This window comes from Brassica napus, chromosome A10 (genome assembly GCF_020379485.1).
Source record: "Brassica napus cultivar Da-Ae chromosome A10, Da-Ae, whole genome shotgun sequence".
Taxonomy (NCBI): Eukaryota; Viridiplantae; Streptophyta; class Magnoliopsida; order Brassicales; family Brassicaceae; genus Brassica; species Brassica napus.
This window is the reverse complement of record NC_063443.1, coordinates 16157885-16181647: the sequence shown is the minus strand read 5'-3', so window position 1 is coordinate 16181647 and position 23763 is coordinate 16157885. Positions and strand designations below refer to the sequence as shown.

Here is a 23763-nt window from a genome sequence, read left to right as displayed (position 1 = left end):
CAACCACATTCAATATGTATGTATATTCGCCTTAGATTTACTTAACTTTTCTCTTAATGTTAAACTATAAAAAGGGAAACATCTCTACTCTGGTAGTGAATTGTAAAACTAATAACAAACCAAAGCTACACGCAAACAAAAACTACAAATGCAAACGTAGAAAGTAAATGTTAAATTGCTAATCCAGAATATTATAGCAACTGAAGTTGAGAGACAACTAAAGACAAGATATACTAATAAGCTGAGATTTATTATTAATTTCACAAGAAACACTACGAAGGTGGGGAAAATGCATCATCATTCATCAGAAAAAGATATATAGATCTCTTGTACCCAAATCCTTTTCCTTTCGTATTTTGTTCACTCCCAACTACCACACCATAATTAAACTACATAAAACAAGAAGGAACATAGTTGGGTAAGCAAACTCGAATAAACCCAAAAGTTTTTATAATTTATTTCATCATTTTTTTTCTTTATTTGGGTTTAGTGCCAGAATATCTTTACGGCTCTTGCCTGATCCCATAAGCCCTATTACAAAGCATTTACTGAAGAGAATGAGGTCAGCTCCCAAAGACATGTTGCCTAGACTTTAAGCAAAACTAGAGATGTGACTCTTCCCATATTCATTTCTTGATGACAACACAAACCTAATCAATACCCTAATGAATTACTTAAGGTTTATATCATCATCAACCGCACCGCATCGTGATGTTTATTTATCACCCTGTCGGATACTATAGTTCAAGAAATAAAAACAAACTCCATTTAACCAACTGAATCTAGCATGGGAGCTCGACCAGGCCCTGACTTCCACGCTGATTAATGAAGAGGGAAGTAAACTACATGATCCATAGTCCGAAATAATCTGGAAGTTTTGGTCTATATATTAAAATATAGGTAAAAATACCCAAAAAGATAGTGTTTGATATTTTGTGTAGAGGTAGCGTGTGAAGAAGCAAAACCCCTTGTGAGGGAGTGACTTGAGGATCAGCTTCAGCTTTCTGAGACATAATGACAAATAACAAATGGGTATGATATAGGAGCAGTTTTACTTACATCACATGTTTAACTTTCTTCCCTGTGGTCCTCTTTTTTTCCCAATCTTCAAGCAATTTCTACAAATATCTTGAGAAAATTGCAAACCATGGACCCCATTAAAGATTCAGTTGTATCTTCCTTAGTTGACCCTTTTCTGAGGCATGATTAGATATTTATAGCTAAGAACTAATCCCAGAACTTCGTCAAAACATTAAAATTCCTGTTATAGATAGACATCTAAAATGGTCCCAAAGAACCTAACAAGTTAGGCCACTTCAAACGCTGAAGAGGCGACTCTTTATAGTTCCCAGATTCCAACAAAATAGAAGAGATATATAAGCTTTAAACGCTATAACCAGCAGACAATGCATATGCTTGGTGACAACTACAGTTGCACATCTGTACTGCACTAAAAATCTATCTGCCTTTTCACCTTTGCACGCAACTCCCTATTTATTAGTCTATCAAAATCCATTTACAAAAAGAAAATTCAAACTTTATTCAAGTTGCTAAAGGATTCTTTGCATGACTTGATGTTGCCCTTATCAAAGACTTATATAAGAAGGGTAATACTTTTGGAAAACCCAAAATGAACAGATAAAGAGTAAACTTATGCCAACAGGGAATGGAGGAAAAAAAACAAAAAACAGTAAAATATCTTGTAGTTGATAAGTAGTCTTCATGCGTCAATAGTTTGTACTATGCTTCATCCTAACAAAAGAGAAGTTGCTATTATCTACATGACCTCGATTGACAGGGAAGTATAACAAGAATACTTATTGCCTAGGGCTTTAAACACAACCAATAATACAGTTTTGAGATGAGAAGTTGCTATCATCTAAATTTTGATTGGACTCAATTTTGTTTAGCTGGTCTATCTTTAGATAAAAAAAATCTACAAACTTCGAACAGATTCAAAAAAGATGTAGAAAAAGAGAAGATTTAGGTTTTGTCAGTTATAATTTGAACTTGTATACCCAAAACCAGAGTAAGCTTGAAAAAACATTAAACAGAGCAATAACAAGCCTGGTTCGAAAAGACTTTAAGGGATCGGACCGGACCGGCCCAGCCCATTACACTATCCTTACCTGTGGGTTTCTCGAGAGGAAAAGAATCTCCCAAGTGTTTTCATATACAAAGAAGGGACAAGAGTCAAAACACTAGACGGTTCAATTCACGAATCACTGGACGATACAGACAATTGTATATACAGTATTCCTTTTCTCACACATTTTACAGGGTTTATTCTGAATATTCAATTTTTTGTAGGTACATGCAACACAAGGTCTCAACTTCACATGTAATATATTAACAAGAAGAAGAAAAGAATGCAATCTTATCACGCAGGGAGTGCAAAGCTCGATTGCGTCCACTGCGGAGGATCCATCACCAGGCAGGGATCTGATTTCTCAAAGTCAGCAACCTGCAGACACATCAATCATTTGAATCAGAACATTTCTTTAATCACGAGAGCTAAAGGGAAGAAGAAGACGTATTAAAATAACAACCTTATTCCCACACTGAGGGCAATGATGCTGTTTGTTCCAAAGGCAATCCATCGAAGGGCAGAGAAAACAGAATCCAAGCATAAACGGAGTCATGCAAGCCACAACAGCAGCTACACCCGGTTTTGATCTGTTTCAAATCCAAATATATATATAAGCATGTATCACAAAGATCAACTGCATGAGTTGCTTATAGCGTAAATCAATAACCCATTCACCTAGGTGTTATAAAAACAGAAGAGATCCTCAAGTATATAAACTCGATTAATGTAACAATAAACGCACGCACAACAAGAGGTGGTGTGGATCAATCTCAATCAAACATTATTGTGTAGCTAATGAAGGACGCAGCCAAGTTCAAACAATCGAAATTCAACATCAAAAACCACTGGCAAAGTTATTGATACTGCAGATTCACATAGACGATCGCATGCTCAAGTCGTAGAACGATTACAAACCCTAAACTCTAAGAATCGTATATAGATAATGTTTACCTGATATGGGTGAGACCAGTATTGCCGCAATAGAGGCAATTGAAAGGAGCAGGAGTATCCCGATAAAACGTTTGCTGGATCGGAGCTCCCATCGGATCTCCATAGATAGCGTTCGGCGGCACGATCCCCGCCTGGTACGGGTTCTGCCCCGCGTAATACGGTACTCCGATCACCGGTTCTCCTTCTTTCGACATTTTCAACGATTGAGATGAAGCAAATGCACACAGCAGCGAGAGGATAATAAGTATAAAAGAAAGGATGAAGCTGATTCCACGAAAATTTGATTTTTCCTGGGAAATTACGCGGAAGGGAAAAGTCCGTATTGCGATTTTTATTTGAAGGATTCTCCTCTGACTTTTCTCTTTGAGATATGGACCTATTACTTCTAGAAGATGACTCACTCTTAATGGGCCTTAACAACCCAAGACATATTGGGCTCAAAACTGTTTTAAGGTTGAAGTCTTTTCATAAATGTCGGTTTAAAGTATGTTCATTGCAGTAACCCCTAAGTGGGTTCTTAGGCAATATTTTAGTATTAAAATTACGTTAAAAGATTATGTTAAGAAACACCTAAAATTAGTCCTCCATTGATAGTTTTCTTAAGTTAAGAATTCTTAAAAACAAAAATGCCAAGAGTGGATTTGTATCAAAAGAATGCCAAGTTTCAAACTGCAAAACAGATCCAAGCATATCAGACTATTGATTCCATTTTTAGAACAGATGATACACTGAAAATTAATGGGCCTTAACAACCCAAGACATCCCTTCTAGAAGATGATTCACACTTAATGGGCCTTATATTGGGCTCAAAAATAGTTTTTAAGTTTTGAGACTTTTAAACGTCGGTTTATATGCGCCTCCACTCCACGGAAAATACGGATCAAGAACTTGATCTCCAAGTCTTTGAATTTTATAAATAAAACCAACAAGACTCACGACTTTCATCATCATCACCTTCTCTTCTAACAAAATCATTTTTTTCCCTCTAAAGTAACCATGGCTTCACCTTTACTTGGTCCACCGGAGCTTAAAAACTCCAACTCTCCCCTCCCAGCCTCTGGTCCCAGAGATCCATTCATGGACCTAATGGTTTCAAACTTCAACAAGTCAACCAAAGTCAACGTCTCCCTTTCTCCTCCCATGGGCCTAACCGAGAACGGAGCCGCGACCTACCTATCCGCAGGTAACCCTTGCCTCGACTTCTTCTTCCACGTCGTTCCCAGCACTCCCAAGGAATCGATAGAGCAGAGACTCTCCACGGCTTGGAGCCACGACGCTTTGACCACTCTCAAGCTTATCTGCAACCTTCGCGGAGTCCGCGGCACCGGAAAGTCAGACAAGGAAGGGTTTTACACGGCGGCGCTGTGGCTACACGGTTGCCACCCCAAAACCCTGGCGTGCAACCTCGACTCTTTATCCAAGTTTGGATACTTTAAAGACTTTCCGGAGATTCTTTATAGGATACTAAAAGGGTTTGAGATCCGTAGGGTGCAGAAGTCTGAATGGCTACAGAGGAAAGGTCGTCGTTCCGCGCCTCGATCTGGAGGTGGTAGAGGTAGAGGTAGAGGTAGAGCAAGAGCTCCTTTCTTTATTGATTTGTCGAGATCCTCTCATAAGGGACGTGGACGTAAGAAGCCGGCGGCGACGAGGGAAATGAGGATAGCTAATGCTGAGAAAAGGAACCAAGAAGAGAAGGCGAAAGCTAGCTTGGACCGCAAGCTTGAGAAGATATCAATGGGGAAGAAAGCTTTCACCAGATACTCTCAAGATCCGGACTACCGTTTCCTCCACGAACGCGTCTCCGATCTATTCGCTGATTACTTAAAGAAGGATCTCGAGTTCTTGGCTTCCGGCGAAACGAACAAGATCTCTTTAGCTGCTAAGTGGTGTCCTTCCCTCGACTCTTCCTTCGACAAAGCAACTCTTCTCTGCGAGAGCATCGCTAGAAGAATATTCCCTCGCGAGTCTTTCCCGGAGTACGAAGGCGTGGAGGAAGCTCACTACGCTTACAGAGTGCGTGACCGCTTAAGGAAGCAAGTTCTTGTTCCGTTATGAAAGACTCTGCAGCTACCAGAGGTTTACATGGGAGCTAGAGAATGGGGCTCTCTCCCTTACAACAGAGTAGCTTCCGTGGCGATGCAGTCTTACAAAGAGATATTCTTAAACCACGACGCGGAGAGGTTTCAGAAGTATCTAGCCGACGCGAGAGAAGGGAAGACCAAGATCGCAGCCGGCGCTGTCTTACCTCACGAGATCATCGGCGAGCTGGAAGGAGGAGACGGCGGACAAGTCGCCGAGCTGCAGTGGAAACGAATGGTGGACGATTTAAAGAAGAAAGGCTCCTTGACGAGCTGCATCGCGATCTCCGACGTCTCGGGGTCCATGACCGGGGATCCGATGGAGGTCTCCGTCGCGCTGGGGCTTCTCATCTCGGAGCTGACGGAGGAGCCGTGGAGAGGGAAGATGATAACGTTCAGCGGCGATCCCGAGCTTCAGGTCGTGGAGGGAGATGATCTGAGGACGAAGACGAGGTTCGTGAGGAGGATGGAGTGGGGGATGAACACTGATTTTCAGAAGGTGTTTGATCTGATTCTGAAGGTGGCGGTTGATGGGAGGTTGAAGCCGGAGGAGATGATCAGGAGAGTGTTCGTGTTCAGCGACATGGAGTTTGATCAAGCCGCGACCTCGTCTTCGGTGTCTTATTATGGTGGTACTAGACAGGTCGCGAATACATGGGAAACAGACTACGAGGCGATTGCTAGAAAGTATAGGGAGGCAGGGTACGGGGACGTGGTGCCGGAGATAGTGTTTTGGAACTTGAGGGACTCGAGTTCGACCCCGGTGAGTGGGAGCAAGAAGGGAGTAGCGTTGGTGAATGGGTTTTCAAAGAATCTGATCAAGATGTTTTTGGATAATGATGGAGAGATTAATCCCATGGCTATTATGGAGGCTGCTATATCAAAGGAAGAGTATAGCAAGCTTGTCGTTGTTGACTGAAAGATTCATGCTTTTGGTTTTTTTTTTGACGTTTGCTGAATAAATTTTTTAACGTCACAAATAAAGGTATAACGATTATACCAATTCTATCTTTGACGATTACGCGTGTACTTAAATGAGATTTTTAACTGCAGTTGAATGTATCTCCTTGCGAATTTTCTCGAAAACAGGCTCGAAATATAAATCCCATTTTACGAGCTTTCCTACCCCACCCAACATTGGGCTTGAAAGGCCTGCTAATTTGATCATTCCTCGAGAATTTTGATAGAACATGTCCCTTTAGACTTTTTAAGCAAACCGAAGGGTGAACACTTGGGCCATAGCCTAAGACCATCTTTATCCCTGATCCTTAATAAGGTTTCTAAGCAAAATAAGTGATTTAATTAAATCAAAAGAAAAGAAAAGAGGTATAACCGATCCTTAAATAAGGAGTTTGGTGACCGCTTTTAAGAGAGGTTTTAAGTCCACGTGTCAGAAAATTAGGGAAAGGCTTTTTTCCCTTCTATTTGTCTCTTTTTTTTCTGACTTTGTCTCGTCTTTCTCGTGTTCTCCGTCTGAGAGAAAGGGTCGAAACCGACGAAACCCACCACCGATCGAAACCCCAAACACTCTTCTCCACCACCGATCCTCCGTCTTTGATATTTTTGAAAGATACAAAGGCAAAGACATCTCTGTTGTTGCAGGTAACTCCTTGAACTTATGGGTGTGTTTTAGATTAATAGCGCTTTGATTGGATGCCGAGTGTGTGTGTGTGTGTTACCCCTTAAAAGTGAAAAGTCGTTTTCTTTAGAGTCAGTGGCGTCTATATTAATGGTTGTAGTGATTGAAATGGATACAGGTGTTGAAGGAAGAGGTTTCATTTTTGGTCCTCCTATTGCGATGGCTATTGGTGCCAAATTTGTTCCCATGAGGAAGCCCAAGAAGCTACCTGGTATGGTACCATTTTTAATATTGAGTTCATGGGATTAGTGAATTATGATAGCTCGGACTGATTGTTCTGTGTTAATTTGAGTGGTTTATTCAATTTTATGTTGTGTAGATGGCTAGGACTCAGAAGAACAAAGCAACCGCTCATCATCTGGATTTGTTAAAGGTAAACTCTTCTCCTCCCAAGCTATTTCATTTTTCCAGTTTTGTGTAGCTTAGAGTGAGGTTTGTTGTTTATATATGGCATAGTCTCTTGTAAAGTTTCTTACTTGGATGAATAAGTTTTGTTGTTAATACCAAATAGCACAGTGTAAAACATTGCATTGACCTTAAGAAATAAAACAGAGCTGCTGCAGCACATGAGACTTATGGCGTTTTTTGTTTGTTTGTCCCCAGTGTGGTATGTCGCCACTATTACAGAATCAGCTAGCAGAGTTAACAAATCAGAAGCAGCAGCAACAAGTGGCAACTGGTGGAGATAAAAAGAGAAGAAAGCTTGTGGTGGTTTCCCAGAATTGCATCGAACCGCTTCAAGCACTTTGTCATGGTAATAAAGAGGTACTTTTCAGCTTGACCTTGATGACTCAGTGGTTGCAGATCCTTGATTACTGTATACACTTGTGCCTTTTTGGATACATGTTTCTACCAGTGTTGCATGATCGTACCTCACTATTGATGTTGGTTTTGCAATGATCAGGTGATGAGCATGAAAGGTCAGAGTGCAGATAAGAGGCGCGATATAGCGACCTTGAGGAAGAAAAGAAAGGAAGAGAAGATAGGTGTGTGATATAACTTGCTTTTCTTTTTATATGTAGTGTTTGTGCCCATTGAAATGACTTTTTTGGTAAACTGTGGACTTGCAAGATGTGCTCGGGAGGTTCATGTTTGATACAACATTATAGTTAGTTATAGAAACCGAGGATCGAAAGAGGCAAAAAAAAAAAAATTTAAAAAACCCAAATTAAGAAACTACCATTGTAGCTCAAAAATTAGGTGATTTTTAACTAAGATCCTTAACTACAATTTATTAATTTAATAGTCATTAAAGTGTACTTAAGAAACTATGTGGGATTCTAGGGATAAACATGTTCTAAGAAGCTAAATTGCCTAGAGAAAAAAATCATTTAATTCCTATAAGAAACTGAACTCAGTCGAATTTTAAACATTTAGTTCCTTACATTTTTGTAACTATGAACACGCAAAATGAAAGGTTAATATGAATTTAGTTGATATAGATTGTATTAGCAAATATAGGTTGTAACACGTTTAAGGGCGTGGATTTTGACACCCAAAACCAAAAAATCAATATATATAGTTACTTAGATTTTACATCAACCTTATTCAACTTTTAAAAGCGGTAGTATACAACTATACATTATGAGCTGAGATAAACAAAGTAAAAAGGTCTTTTTATACAGTAGTTAAATAATTTGTGTAGATGAGATTAAAGACAAACGAATGGCAAGTTGGTATATGGAAGGTAGATAAGAGGGGCAAGTTGGTCGGCTTGAAAAATATATCGTCATCAAACCGCCAGCACAGAGAAAACGTGAGGTGAATGAAATAACTAATCCAAATCAAGAAGGCGTTTTAACTGAATCAAGAGAGAGAGAGAGGGGCTGAGTCAAATCAGAGAGAGAGAAGAGGCTGAGTCAAATCAGAATGTGAGGAAAAGAGAGAAAGCGACGAAAGCACTAAAGACTTATGGAGAAGAGTGCACCTTGCCTAGTGGTGTCTTAACATTAACTACATCTCTCTAACACGTGAAAGACATGCATCTGACTCTTTCTCTTTCGTTTTTCTTACTGTATTCATTTATACTTATTCGCACGACTCTCCAGAGTAAACACGACTAGTCACGAGATTATACCTTTTTTTTTTAAAAACGAACGACATTAACGAAGTTTTTTTTTCACAGGAAAATACATTTTATTTGAAAGAAACATACACGATTTGATACATAAGCAATCCCCAGACGCAAGAGCCCAGATAAAAGCGGTAGCTAAAATCCACTCCAAGACAACTTACGGCAACAAACAAATATACCAACTTAAAACTAAACGATTTATCAAGTTAAATGAGCAAATTTAAATCCAAGTAGTATCCAATAATTGAGAATTCATTGCTGCCCTAGCCTGTCAAACGACATTAACAAAGTTATACTCCCTCCGTTTTTTAATATAAGTCGTTTCAGAGAAATTTTTTTGTTCCAAATTATATGTCGTTTTCGGTTTTCTATGTAAAATTTATTAATAATTAATGTTGTATGACCAATAGTAATATATCTTCTATTTTTCTATTGGTTGAATTGTGGTTAGGTAAATAATTAATGATGTTTTTGTTTAGAAAATATAAGAAATTAATGGTTTTCTTAATCTACGTACATAGATGTAAAACGACTTATATAAAAAAACGGAGGGAGTACATTGTAAAATCATTTCTAATACAACTCCGAAACTTTGGGGGTGATTGGTTGGGATTTAGCAAGTGACTTTAACTTTAATTTTTATCTACAGTTTTAAAATCACCAATCATGCTTTACATTACTTTTTAAAGCTACAACCAAAAAATTAAAGCTACAGCCAAAAAACAAAAAAAACTAGCTGTAAAAGTCTTATTTTCTAAAGCTCCATCTTTTTGGCTGTAGGAAATTTTAAAGGTACAGCTCTTAAAGCTAAATCAAAAAATCCTACAGACAAAATTCTAAAGTAAATTTCTAAAGTTACAACTCAACCAATCACCCCCTTTATTTTAGTGTGATTTCACGCAGAATCTCGTTAGCTTTTATTGTTGGATTTGAAAAGTTTTGTGATTTTGATATTAAAATAATATTATAGATTAGAGATATCCTAAACAGTCTTGAAGCCGAAATGGAAAGGGAAGCACACAGAATCAGTAATAATGTTCTTAAAACAGATTTTTTTTATCAACGTTAAAGTAGAAATTTATAACGCGGAGTTACAGTCTAAAGGGATGCATGTGTAGCATCCTTCCCCCGTCTTTCTACTGTCTAATCTTTGTAATCCTTTAAAATAATTAATTATTTTATTAAATAAAATAATGGATAACTTTTTGGAAATGTATTTCGATTAGCGGAGTCAACTAATCTAATCTGTATCTTTAATAACGATGAAAGTTCATTTTGAAATTTCAGTAAGACTGACTTTTAATATCTGTCGTGGAATACTATTTTCCGATTGACACTTTTAATTGAAGTACATGCAAGACATTTAATTACCGCATGGACAACTTCACAGAAAAAGCTAAAGACTTAAAGATAGTCGTGACCCTGGTTAATAAGTAAAAAACTCATCAAATAAGAAAAAGTATAGTATTGCAGCAGATCACGTACAGTGACAGCGGAGGAACACAAAGCCAACATTGCAAGAAAATACATTTTCGGATGCTCACAAAGCTGTATTGTTCTATTTGCTGGCCTTTTTGTAATGAAAATTCTAAATAGTACATGCAAATGCAATACATTACAAATTCGGAAAAACACTGCAACAAAATTTTCTTTCTGTTCGATAAATATGTCATAAGAAAAAGAAAAGGAAGTTAATAAATTTTATCATGCCTGGAAATTGATATAGATCTCCAAATTACATAACGTCAAAACGTACGATGTCAGAACAACCCAAGGTGACAATGTTTATATAACACACAAATTATTTGGATCCAATAGGAGGATTTGAAGATATTTTATGAGATACGATCACAATGAGTACAATTGGACATCCGTTATTTCCGGGAAAATCATATAAATATCTTATTTATGAATAGTAGTATTAGGTTCTCATTAACATGTGTGTTAATCATTAAAATATTAGTTAGGAAGAGACTAGGAGCCTAACCAAGAAAATTTCGAATAAAGAAAAAGAAAACAAACAGAAACTAAAAAGAAAGTGGATGAGTTAGAGTTGCCCATCTGTGCCATAAATAATGACACGGCATGAACCTCGTGCGTTATATTAGACAGGTACACTTTATTAAATTCTTTTTAAACTCACATGAAAAATCATTTTTTATCATTACTTCTTCTCGCGCGTCTTCATCTTAAAAAAACATCATCTCCTTCATATCTCTCTCCTCTCTCTCTCTTTCTTTATCTCTCTGCTTCAACGTGAAATAAGAACCAAACATGTCTAAGGTTACCACAGAGCTTGACTTCTTCGGTCTTGAGAAGAAGCAGACCAACAACGGTCCTAAGCCTAAGTTCAAGAAACTTCTTGACCGCGGTCGTAGTTTCCGAGGTTCGGCCGTTGTACTTTTTTTCTTTCTTTCTTTTCTCTTCTTTAACTTTTTTTTGTGTGGTCCTAAACGATCTTTATCTGGGAATATTTTTCATGCAGAAATTCAAGGTGCGATTTCTAAGATGGATCCGGAGATTATCAAATCGCTGTTAGCTACTGGTGCTAACCCTTCCGATACCTCGACCAGATCTCTATCGGTTCCGTCTACTCCAAAGGAAGATCATCAACGGATCCTGATTTCTCCGGTCCATGCCCCTCTCACCAGGTTATTTTCTTGTTTTCTTTGTTAAGTATTATTTTAACTTTTTTGCCATTTTGGGCAACAAGAAGCAAACTAAATATATTTGAATTTTTGTTATAAAACATCTCCTCAGGCCCAGTACAGAACTTGTCTCTGGAACTGTACCTATGACAATTTTCTACAATGGGACCGTCTCAGTTTTCCAAGTGTCTCCTAACAAAGCTGAGGACATTATGAAGGTGGCCATGGAAACATCACCAAAGAAAGACAAATCTATGGAGAAAGATCTCTCGGTAATTCCTCCGACCACCTTAAGAACAAAGCTCTTTGGCCAGAATATAGATGGAGGTTAGTAGAAACATTAACAATGATCAGTCACCCAGTGCTTTGACTCTTGTAGAATATTACTAGATATTAGTTGCATGTAGAAGTGTAACCGTGTGATATGAAAAGAGTTTGTGGTTACCCTTACCAACATTTAACCAAGTTAGTAAGAATCGACAGAAATCATGGACCGGACCGATTCACCATTTGTTAACTGTATTTATTTTTGACACCTAACTTAAAATGGGTTTGTGTGTGTGTTCAGATCTTCCCATCGCAAGGAGGAAGTCACTGCAAAGGTTTCTTGAGAAGCGCAAGGAGAGGTAATTGTTCTCCTACCATCCGAGATATTAAACCCAAAAACAAAATAAAAGTTTTTTTTTCGTTCTCTGCGTCGACCTTTTACATTTATTTTAAAAATATTTCATTTAAACCCATGAAAAGAAATTAGGTCTCATTTGGCAAAAAATAAAGTCGTTAGGTCTCGTGCCTAATGCAACTTTTAGACATGCTTCTCGTAGTTCAACAAACCACATGCTTCTGATAGTTCAGGGCCGTCTCAAACTTTAGAGAGACCTTGTTCAAAAAAAAAAAATAAGGCCCTTTTTTATAACCTAAAATATTTTATGACAAAATATTGTTATAATGTAAAATAGATATACCAATCTAATTTTTTCATCTAAATAACGCTATTCTTCTAGCTTTTTTTGATGCAAAATCATCGACCAAATCATTAAACTTGATTTTCTCCAAAATATCGTTTTCAATTGCAATCATCGCTAGCCCATTTAACCTTTCTTGTATCATCGTTGTCCGCAGATATGACTTCAACAATTTTAGTTTCGAAAAACTTCTCTCTGCAGATGCAACAGTTACAGGAATAGTTAGTAAAATTCTATAAGCAACAATAGCACTTGGAAAACAATTAGCACGCATCAAATAATTCAAAATATCAATAGGATAAACTATCTCTTTTGGCATAACTTCTCTAAGTAATTTTAATTCTATAAACAATTCATCTCCACTAACGTCAAAATTCTCACCTTTTTTAAAAGCATTTGCAAAACTACTACAATAATTATTTAAAGTCATATCATCTAAAGAAAACCATTTTTCAGGGTTAAATAAAAAACCAAAAATCTTTTCATACTCTTGATATTGTTCAAACCTTTTAGTAAGTGAAGTAATTGCTTGATCAACTATGCATAAAAAATACTCAATCCTAAATAATTCATCACTAGATTGTGGAACAACTGAAGGTAAACTTGTTGAGATCTCATCAAATTTTCTTTTTCTTTGAATAACACGTTTTAGTAAGTGAAGTAATTGCTTGATCAACTATGCATAAAAAATACTCAATCCTAAATAATTCCTCACTAGATTGTGGAACAACTGAAGGTAAACTTGTTGAGATCTCATCAACTGAAGGTAAACTTGGTGAAAAAATTATATATTTCTATCCATATTTATAATCACTAATTAATAATATTTTCCTAAACATAATCAAATTAGAATATTAACTTTCTAAACTTACATTGTATATTAAAACAAACACCAACAGCTATTTTTTTTTACTTTCCAAAATTTATAATTGATATAAATGCTAATTACTTCCTAATTTATTGCCTTTTTGTTGGTTATGTTAACAAAATAAAATTTGTAATTAATAAAAACGAAAATTAAATTTACATATAGCTATGTAATTTTTTTATAAATATATGATTTTATATTTATATTATTACTAAAATATAAAAAATTATGAACCCTCTAAAATTTTGGACCCTGTTCAACCGCTCCACTTGCACGTGCAAAAAGACGGCCCTGTGATAGTTCAACAAAGCACATGCTTCTGGTAGTTCACAAAGCACATGCTTCTGGTTCTACGTATACGTAGATACTACGTAAATTAAAATGAAAGCGTAGATTATTATGAAGCTGCAAAAACGTGTTGACTTCCGACAAGGTGATCTCTGACAAAATGATTCGATTTATCATCAGTGATGATAAAAAGTCGAAAGAAAATTAAAACTTTTGTTTGACGTGTTCTCTGTAACTTACTGTAACTGTTACTATGAAACGCGTTTTCACTTTTTTTTTTCCTTTTTTCTTTTGTGTGTTTGCAGAGTAGTATCAACATCTCCTTACTTTCCGACATCGGCCTAAACAAAGCCCTTATCTCCTTTTTTGATTGGGACACGAAACCAAATGGTCATGTAACCATCCAAGACATCGATGTTCGTTTCGCATTTGGCTTCTCCTCAATCTTTTGGAATCCCCTATCTTTCGCAGATTAGTATGTAATATAAGAGCATATGTTGCTATTTTGTTAAATGTTTATTGTTTTTAATGTTCATTGACGCTATGCGCTATGGTATAAGTATATTTCTTATATATTTCCCCCTACTTTTGTTGGAATTTAAGTATTTGGAAAAGAAAATGACCACGTCTCTTGGCTTCTCATGAAGCTTCGTTTACGTATTAAAAAGAAATGTGACCATCGCCCATTTTAAACTTAACGTATCTGAATATATATTGTTAGTTTTGTCGTGTATTCTAATGGAAATTAGTTCAAGAAACACGTGAGAATTAGTTCATTTTAGTATTATGGCCGTGTCTTGCCGACTAACGTGACTTTTTAATGTTTTAAAAGTCGTAGTCTTAGCACGAGTTTGGTGGAACTGTTTAACTGGAAAGAAAAATAAATAGACGGATAAAGTTAGCGTACTTTGCGTGCCATTTTAACTAATACCACTTCCATTGAATAGTATCCATCACTAGCATTAACAAAGCATGGCGTGTCCGGATTAAAGAAACAATAGCGATTAGTATACGGCGCACCACCAACTTAATGTTGCCATGTTACAATTGAAACTAAAAAATCTTACGTCTAGGTTATTTATGATTAGACAGATTCATCGCTATAACCCTAATTAAATATTTGAAACTTAAAATCATGATCATCTATTGTCATTACATGTATGGTAGTTTGCATATTCGAAATAATGGGTTTCACAAGAACACATTAATTGGCATAGCTGTTAAAGAGGAGGATGGGTTTATAGGTTTCAGCCCTACGACGTTAATAAGTGTTGACATCTTCCAAACACCAGCTTAAAAGCCAAACTAATTAGTCTAATATGCAGCTACCGATTATGGTTTTGATTTGTTTGTCATTTGAATACAGAAAATCAACGTAATCTCTCCCTTACACTGAAAAGAAAATACATCTTAATTATAATTCGAATCTGACTGATAATTTACAATTTTACTTATATTGATACAATCAGCTGAACGTACAACAACACTAAAATTGGTTTATTGCTTAACAATTTAGAAGGCTATTACTATTGATTTAGGTGAACACTATTTAAAAATAGATTATGACATCTCTTGGCAAATTAAGCTAGTAAACTTATTAGGGAAAATTGTTTTTTTAGACCAAAAAATGATAACTATGTCTTTTTAGATTAATATATATTTTGTGCAAGTTTTGTCTATAATACCCTTTAATATCTTTGAAAATAAATTTAATAAATAGTTTTACAAACAATTTTTTTTGGAAAAATGATAACTATTGATAAAATATCTATATGAACTTAGTGGTATTTTTTTAGTTCTAAAAATGTTTAAATTATAAATTTCAGATTATGTTCTAATTAAAGTAGAAATGACATTCTACGAAATAGAAAACGAAATCAACTTTTTTCATTAAATCTACAATGTTTAGAATATGTGATCTACATAAATAAAAGTATTCTAAAAATATTTAGAATACACATTCCACGCTTAACCTACCGATCTAAAATCTTTAGAATTCAAAATCTACACATTAGTATAAATCTAAAACACGTAGAAACCGACTTCTACAGATTTACTGTAAATCTAAAACATGTAGAAATCAAAATCTATACATTACTATTATTCAAAAAACCTGTATAAACCGATTTCTTCAGATTAGATGTATTATACGGATAAGAAATCAGTTACTAAAAATATAGAAACAAAATATTTGGGAATATTCACTTTCATATTTTTTTTAAAAAAAATCGAATTTTTTAAAAAAAACAAGAAAAAAACGAATTCATTATTTATTATATTTAAAAATTATAAATTTAAGGGTATTATTGTTATTTTGAAAATAATTAGTCTAATAGGACATAAAGTATACAAGATTAGTGTAAATAGACATAGTTATCATTTTTTTGCTCTTAAAAAACAAATTTTCCAACTTTTTTTTTTTTTTTTGGAACAAACAAATTTTCCAACTTATTAATAGTTCCATCGTTAATATCAGAACAAGTCTTTGAAGCTAAAATAGAAGATTCAATTATTAATATTTATTTTGCCTATACACCAAAGTCAGTCCACAACATCCCCTTTTTAGTTACAAAAAAAAACATCCATAAAGACGTATTTATTCCAAATCAAATGTCATTACCACCAATACAAAAATTATCGAGTAACCAATCAGAATCTTCATTAAATCACACAGTAACAGTTGGGAAAACATGTCATTTATTGCAGAACCGTACTTTTGATTCACATCAGTTTCAGACAAAGATTTAAAACAGAGAAAGATTCTTAGACCATCTCCAATGTATTTCTCTATTTTTTCCTCTATAATAGAGGAACTCTATAATAGAGGTGAGTTTCTCTCCAATGTATTCCTCTATTTTTTCCTCTAAAAAGGAATATTCTTGAAAGATTCTTTTTTTTATTTTACATTTTACACCTCTAACTTGTAGATGTTGAAAATTAACCCATTCATTATACTTTTTGAATTTTTTTCATAAAATTGCAATATTATTTAAATGAAACATTTTATTACAAAAAGACATTAGACAACAAAAAATTAAAACAAAGTACCATTATCTAACAATCATTATTACTAAATTTTTCCCATAAATGATCAATTAATGCATTCCGAAGTGAGAAATGAGCTTCTTTATCTTTGATTTTTCTGAATCGACTTAGAAACTCTTGGAATCGGTTATCTTCATTATCCGGTATTTGGACTTCCGGAGGTGGAGCTTCTCTTCCAATTCCAATCGGTGCATCGAGATCACGCTCATCCTCAATAATCATATTATGTAAAATTATACATGTAGTCATTATATCATGTAGTACTTTTTTTTTCCAAAAACGTACCGGTCCTTTCACAATCGCAAAACGTGATTGTAAAACTCCGAATGCACGTTCTACATCTTTTCTACATGCTTCTTGTTGGGCTGCAAAATATTTTTTCTTTGGACCTACTGGCTCATGAATAGTTTGCACTATGGTTGACCATTTCGGATATATACCATCGGCCAAGTAATAACCCATATTATATTCTTTACCTTGAATGACATAGTGGACAGGAGGAGCAATACCTTGAGCGAGATTGGAGAAAAGGTGAGAAGACTCCAACACATTAATATCATTATTAGTCTCCGGCAATCCAAAATATGCATGCCATATCCAAAGATCATAATCCGCCACAGCTTTAAGAATTATAGTAGGTGATCCACTACGACCGGCATATTGTCCAGCCCAAGCAGTAGGACAATTCTTCCACTTCCAATGCATGCAATCTAAGCTACCAAGCATTCCCGGAAAGCCTCGTTTTTTGCCAATGTAAAGAAGTGTGGAAACGTCATCAGGTGTTGGTGAACATTTTCGTGAACATTTTCAAGCAGAGAAAGCACGGATTTTACAAAAGCGCAGTCACCAGCAACAAAATCAACAAATTCCTCCTCCATCAACATCGTTTGGGCAATATTTTAACAATCTTTGTGGATCCGGTAGTAATTTACCAGAGTATTAAATTGTTTTAATATGTTATATTGATTAATATTTAAATAAAAAGTCTTTGACTTTTAAATAAAATAATATTTTTTAAAATTATAATTGACTTTTAAATAAATAATAATAATTTTTATTTTGATTATAACAGCAGTTATTAAAATTAATAATTAGTATATAAACAAAAAAGTGTGATTTTATATGTAAGAATTGTATTTCTTTCATACACAAGTATTTTAGTTACAATCATAAGAAATTAGAGGACTACTTTGTAAATAAAAAAGTTTGCCTCTATTATAGAGGAATGCTATTTTTTCCCCTATATATAGAGGAAAAAATAGCAATCTCTATTTTAGGGGAAGAAATAGAGATGGGTTGGAGCTGATTTTACTCTATTATAGAGTTTAGAGGCAAATATAGAGATATAGGCAAATATAGAGATGGGTTGGAGATGCTCTTAGTAGTACTATGACAACTGCGAATTTTTTTTATTTTTTTGAACAAGTCTAGAAAATCAGAACATGTTGATAAAAACCGTTCATTCTATACTGACATCGCTAAAAATACAAAATCAACCTACTAAACCGCGTGATAAAATCTCCACAACAAACAGATTGAAGAATGGGAGAATCAGTTTTAAAAAGCTCGATTTATATAATCCGCATGGTTAATCGGAAGCACCGTTGTAGTGCAAATAAAATCATCATCTGCTCCCATTCCTTCAATAGATTTTCAAATCAAAATAAAAAGTACTACATTCTGAAAATCAGAAGTTAACCAAATCAAAAAATATGTAGCCTACAACAAAGCACATGGAGATCGCTGTCTGCAAAGCTAAACCAGCTAAATCTTTATTTTATAGGCAACGACTCCCTGAAGCCCTAGTTTGAATCTGGTTATCGAATAACTCGGTTCACATGGGCCGCCCTAAGATATTAATTGGGCCGGGCCATTTTTTCATGGGCTATAATGTTTATCCTCTTTACGAAAACGTGTTAACATGAGAACTCATGTCTTGTCTCTAACATGTAAACCTTTTCACCTGCGGTTCGATTCAATTAGCCGGTGATCGGAATCAAAGATCCGGTCGGAAGTTCGAAGCTCGAAATCCACATGATCGGGTTCCTTAGAGCAATTACTTTGTCGGAGATTCGCAGGTTTAAACGCTTTGGACAATGTTACTTTTCCGTTCGAACCGCTGCGTCTGCATTGGAATGGTCGGAATCGATAGCCCCATGCTTAGACTCTCACACTTACGGCGAATACTCCGTCGCTGCATTGATCAAAACGACCCAATCTCAACGAAGGCTATCCACTGCGACGTCGTCAAGCGAGGCATCCGCTTAGACCTCTTCGCTTCAAACATTCTCCTCGACGCCTACGTCAAAACAGGCTTCCCGAAAGATGCGTCGAACCTGTTCGACGAAATGCCTGAGAGAAACCACGTCTCGTACGTCACTCTCAGTCGAGCCAACGCGTGCGAAGATCCCGTTGGTCTTTACACCAGGCTGCATCGAGAAGGTCATAAGCTTAATCCGCACGTGTTCACTTCCTTCTTGAAGTGGTTCGTCAGAGCAGACAAAGCTGAGATCGGTTGGTGGTTGCATTCTTTTATAGTTAAGCTCGGTTTCACCTCCAATGCTTTCGTCGGAGCTGCGCTTATCAATGCTTACGCCGTCTGTGGGGTTGTTGATAGTGCGAGAAGTGTTTTTGAGGGGATTTTGAGAAAGGACGTTGTTGCTTGGGCTGGGATTGTATCTTGCTATGTGGAGAATGGGTTCTTGGAGGATTCTCTTGAGCTTCTTTCTCGTATGGGGATGGAGGGTTTCATGCCTAACAACTACACTTTTGCTTGTGCTTTAAAGGCTAGCATTGGGCTAGGCGCGTTTGGTTATGCCAAGAGTGTTCATGGGAGAATCTTGAAAACGTGTTATGAGTTGGATCCTCGTGTAGGTATTGGTTTGCTTCAGTTGTATACGCAGCTTGGAGACATGTCTGATGCTCTCAAAGTATTCAGTGAGGTGCCGACGAGTGATGTGGTGCCTTGGAGTCTTATGATTGCTCGTTTTGGCCAGAACGGGTTTTGTGACGAGGCGGTTGATCTGTTTATCCGAATGAGGAAAGCTTTCGTTGTTCCCAACGAGTTTACTTTCACCAGTATCTTGAATGCGTGTGCCATCGGGAAGTATCATGGCTTAGGAAAGCAGCTTCATGGTCTTGTGGTGAAAGGTGGGTTCGATTTGGATGTCTATGTCTCAAATGCTCTTATCGATGTATACGCCAAATGTGAGAAAATGGATACCGCTGTGAAGTTATTTGCTGAGTTATCAAATAGGAACGAGGTGAGCTGGAACACGATCATTGTCGGGTATGCGAATCTAGATGAGGCAGAAGAAGCTTTAAGCTTGTTTCGTGAAGCCCTCAGGAACCAGGTATCTGTAACTGAAGTAACTTGCTCAAGTGCTATTGGAGTTTGTGCTTCTTTGGCAAGCATGGAGCTAGGCGCCCAAGTTCATGGCCTGGCGATAAAAACTAACAATGCCGAGAAAGTAGCAGTGAGCAACTCATTGATAGATATGTATGCAAAATGTGGTGATATCAAAGACGCGCAGTCCGTGTTCGAGGAGATAGAAACCAAAGACGTACCTTCTTGGAACGCGTTGATCTCAGGGTACTCCACGCATGGGCTGAGTAGAGAGGCATTGAGAATCTTCGACGTTATGAAGGAGAGTGATTGCAAGCCAAACGCGTTGACGTTTCTTGGTGTTCTTTCCGGATGCAGCAACGCAGGGTTAATAGACGAAGGTGTGGAATGTTTTGAGTCGATGATTCGAGATCATGGTATTGAACCACGTTTGGAACATTACACGTGCATGGTCAGGCTTTTGGGAAGATCAGGGCAGCTCGAGAAGGCTATGAAGCTGATCGAAGGGATCCCATATGAGCCTAGCGTTATGATCTGGCGGGCAATGCTCAGCGCCTCGATCGATCAGAACAATGTGGATTTTGCAAGGAGAGCAGCAGAGGAAATACTAAAGATCGATCCAATGGATGAGGCGACGTATGTTCTGTTATCAAACATGTACGCAGGTGCAAAGGAATGGGCAAACGTTGCCTCCGTTAGGAGAAGCATGAAGGAGAGAGGTGTAAAGAAGGAACCTGGCTTAAGTTGGATAGAACATCAAGGAGACGTGCATTACTTCAGTGTGGGAAGGTTATCGCATCATCCGGATATGAAGCTCATAAACGGGATGCTGGAATGGCTTAACATGAAAGCAAAACGAGCTGGCTATGTTCCTGATAGGAAGGCCGTCCTGCACGATATGGATGATGAAGAGAAGGATAAGAGATTATGGTTTCACAGCGAGAGGTTGGCTCTGGCGTTTGGGCTCGTTCGAATGCCGTTATCAAGAAACCGCATATTGATCATCAAGAATCTACGGATATGCTCTGATTGCCACAGTGCTATGAAAGTGATATCGAGTATCGTGAAGCGAGATCTTGTCATCCGAGATATGAACCGGTTCCATCATTTTCATGATGGAGTTTGCTCTTGCGGTGACTACTGGTGAATGGAAGGAGACAGAATATAAACACAAATTTCAACATTTTTTTTTTTTGATCAAAACAAATTTAACATTTTTTGTCTCATTATTTAGGGGATATTACAACAAAGTCTGATAAGCTTATTGGACATGACAAGGTACAGAGTATACTTAATAGGTTAACTACACGGATAAAGGAAAGCGAAGAGCTTAACCTTGGGACTTGGATTCACAAGCCTAGAGACTAGAGAGCATAACATCTAACAACGATGATATACAGAATTTCTACAGACTGTGCAGCTCAACTTGAAGATAGAGAGAGAGTTCACATATCCATGTCGGCAAAGATGTCTTCATCCTCTCCATATGGAGGTGTGTCGGCGAGAAACGCATCACTTGCCAGGTTACTGCAACAAGCATTTTTAGAATTGGTAAGACTTTTTAAGGAGAGTAAAAGAGACAGACAACTATATAATCAATCTCACCTTATGCAGCAGAAACGAAACCCTGCAACACGCTTCAGTTTTCGGTTGTAGAATAAGAAACAGAAAGACCATCTGGATTTGACCCACCAGGAGAAAAAGGATAAGGAAACAGCCTTTTAGTTAGAGAAAAAAAAGGAAAGTTGTTGTAACTCACATTGCTCCTTCTTCGAGGAAAGGATCAGCATTAGGATTCGGGTTGTAAACATATATCTCACATTCAGCTAGTTTCACAACCTGTATCACATTTGTATGATTTAGTTCTTTCCCATTACTCTTGCCTAGCTCTTATTACAGTGTACTTACCTCGTCAAGAGCCTCGTAAATTGCCTCAAGCAGGGAACCATCCTCATTCCTCGCAGTCCATTCCTAATAAAACAGATTAGAGAATCCATATGATACAATTGATAAAAAAATCTCCATCTACCAGACTTGGAAATACCTTAGAAGCTTCAAACATATAGTTGTTGAAAATCTGAGTAAACGTGTCCCAGCTCTCCTCCGAGAAAAACTGATGTGCTTTCACAGCGCTGAAAACAAAATATAAAAACAACAATGCAGTAGTGATAGAGTTATACACATAGATGGACTCTTTCATGTTCAATCAGACACTTGATTCGAACTTTTTCACACAACCGGTTTTAGTTTAGCATTTTTGGGGAAATGGAGAGAATTGAACTCTCAACTAGCAACAGTTCAATGAACCGTTGGTCAAACCTTCTGACAACACTCCCAGACTGATTTTAAAAGGGGGGGATTATATATAGCGGGTTGCCATGTCGCTCAAGAAGCTGACAATGAACATTACCCATATAATCCCCCCTCCCTTAAAAGATTTACAAACATGTAGTTACCTGAAATCGTAGTCCGGATACATCTGATACAGTGTAAGAACCAAGTAGATCAAAGCTTTTCGACTGTGGAATAAGCAATACAATATATTATGTAAAGAAGATATATACATTTTTTATATATATAAAAGAAAGGTAAAAAAAAAAAGCTGTGTAACATTGATTCCTTACCTTGATCTGCTTAACAAGAGATCAACAGGTGAAGATGAGTCAGTGTCAGAAGATTTCCCAAGATAATCCAGCATCTGATTTCAAGAAACAATAAAAAAATAAGGTCAACAAGCAGCAGCTGTACACATTCAATGATTAAGACCAAAACACATGGTTGATTGTAATAATACCTCATTCTCCAAACTAAGAGACAATCTTTTATCAGTTCCAGCATGTTTACCTATCAAAAAAAAAAATTATATTATTTTCTTTGTAAGATTACAAGATATATCTTTTGACACAGAAGAACAAGAACATGTCCTTACAAGAATAAGCTTCAAGGCAACCTTTGATAGTTCTTTCTCCAAGATTTAGATGGCCCATAAACACATTCAATCTGCAATCAAAACCCTTTTAGAGGAACAACTAAAATTCTCATAATTAACCAAAAAAAAAACTCAAATTAACCTGTCAAGGTTGGTGTACTCCAGAAACTTCATGGTGAAGATACGATAAACAAAAGACAACCTAACAATTTTTAAGAGAGCAGGTTAGATTAATCAAATTTCATCACGCAATTCTCAGATCTAAGGGTTTGAAAATGAAACATTTATACTATCCGAAAATAGAATCACAATTCATATAATCAGACCGTAGAACCTGAAAAAAAATGAGCGGCAAGGATAATTGAATTATCGCAAAAAAAAAAAAAAAATTGACAAGAGAAACGAACCTGAACCGAACCTCTTTCAACGGTTTTTGCGGAAATGAAGACGAACTTGTGTGTATTGTATTCTATAGGTATCTCTATATATCTCGCTAGGAATCCTCGCACGTGCAGATGCGGATATGCTTTGGTCTGTGATTGGACAACCTAGCGTCTGAGTTTCAAAGAACTGGACTGCGTGCCGTTTAATGATGTTTCATGGGCCGTTCAACTTTGGTTTTTTTATTATATTGTTAAATAGCCTTTTTGGTTGTAATATTAAAATTAAATAGGTGCCACGATATCATGTTTACTTTGCGTCTAAATGATTTTTAATTGTTTTTTGTTTGTTGGTATCCAACCAAGGACAACTTTCTTGATAACGATGGCCTTAATTGAGGTCGACAAGTTTAACTTATTGATAAACCTCAATTATATTTTTTAACGTGCGTGAAAGGAGCAA

General features: G+C 36.6%; 6 protein-coding genes across 8 annotated transcripts; 4 read left to right on the top strand and 2 right to left on the bottom strand.

Annotated features, from left to right (window-relative positions):
• Positions 1-2191: 2191 nt before the first annotated feature.
• Positions 2192-3413, bottom strand: LOC111201497 (GSH-induced LITAF domain protein). The gene is made up of 3 exons (XM_022693576.2): positions 3041-3413; positions 2550-2676; positions 2192-2464 (listed from the first exon to the last, which is right to left on the bottom strand). Exons 1-3 carry the CDS (start codon positions 3232-3234, stop codon positions 2381-2383), a joined length of 405 nt encoding a protein of 134 aa, XP_022549297.1. The 5' UTR covers positions 3235-3413; the 3' UTR covers positions 2192-2380.
• Positions 3414-3634: 221 nt separating this feature from the next.
• On the top strand, positions 3635-10854 carry LOC106369931. The gene is given in 2 exon segments (XM_048742363.1): positions 3635-6720; positions 6876-10854. A coding segment is annotated over 1 exon segment (2001 nt). The 5' UTR covers positions 3635-4036; the 3' UTR covers positions 6038-6720; positions 6876-10854.
• Positions 6848-7751, top strand: LOC125579013 (DEAD-box ATP-dependent RNA helicase 13-like). The gene is made up of 4 exons (XM_048742196.1): positions 6848-6973; positions 7077-7130; positions 7361-7522; positions 7662-7751. Exons 1-4 carry the CDS (start codon positions 6848-6850, stop codon positions 7749-7751), a joined length of 432 nt encoding a protein of 143 aa, XP_048598153.1.
• Positions 10855-10977: 123 nt separating the features above from the next.
• On the top strand, positions 10978-14185 carry LOC111198027 (protein TIFY 9). Of its 2 annotated transcripts, none has more exons than XM_022693575.2 (5): positions 10978-11217; positions 11317-11482; positions 11592-11751; positions 12048-12105; positions 13906-14185. In XM_022693575.2, the coding sequence occupies exons 1-5, from the start codon at positions 11106-11108 to the stop codon at positions 13908-13910; spliced, it is 501 nt and encodes a 166-aa protein (XP_022549296.1). In that variant the 5' UTR covers positions 10978-11105; the 3' UTR covers positions 13911-14185. The 2 variants fall into 2 exon arrangements, with proteins under 2 accessions (XP_022549296.1, XP_022549295.1); XM_022693574.2 differs by having other exon boundaries at positions 11592-11806.
• A 4262-nt stretch (positions 14186-18447) lies between these two features.
• Positions 18448-21867, top strand: LOC106372311 (putative pentatricopeptide repeat-containing protein At5g13230, mitochondrial). Its single transcript, XM_013812493.3, is given in 2 exon segments — positions 18448-18824; positions 18827-21867. Coding segments are annotated over 2 exon segments (2457 nt in total). The 5' UTR covers positions 18448-18679; the 3' UTR covers positions 21139-21867.
• LOC111201495 (repressor of RNA polymerase III transcription MAF1 homolog) lies at positions 21197-23407 on the bottom strand. 2 transcript variants are annotated; one of them, XM_022693573.2, is made up of 11 exons: positions 23328-23407; positions 23063-23122; positions 22921-22991; positions 22786-22835; positions 22616-22689; positions 22448-22510; positions 22036-22123; positions 21900-21962; positions 21751-21830; positions 21597-21668; positions 21197-21518 (listed from the first exon to the last, which is right to left on the bottom strand). In XM_022693573.2, the coding sequence occupies exons 2-11, from the start codon at positions 23092-23094 to the stop codon at positions 21437-21439; spliced, it is 675 nt and encodes a 224-aa protein (XP_022549294.1). In that variant the 5' UTR covers positions 23095-23122; positions 23328-23407; the 3' UTR covers positions 21197-21436. The 2 variants fall into 2 exon arrangements, with proteins under 2 accessions (XP_022549294.1, XP_048598319.1); XM_048742362.1 differs by having other exon boundaries at positions 23339-23374.
• Between the last annotated feature and the right edge of the window lie 356 nt (positions 23408-23763).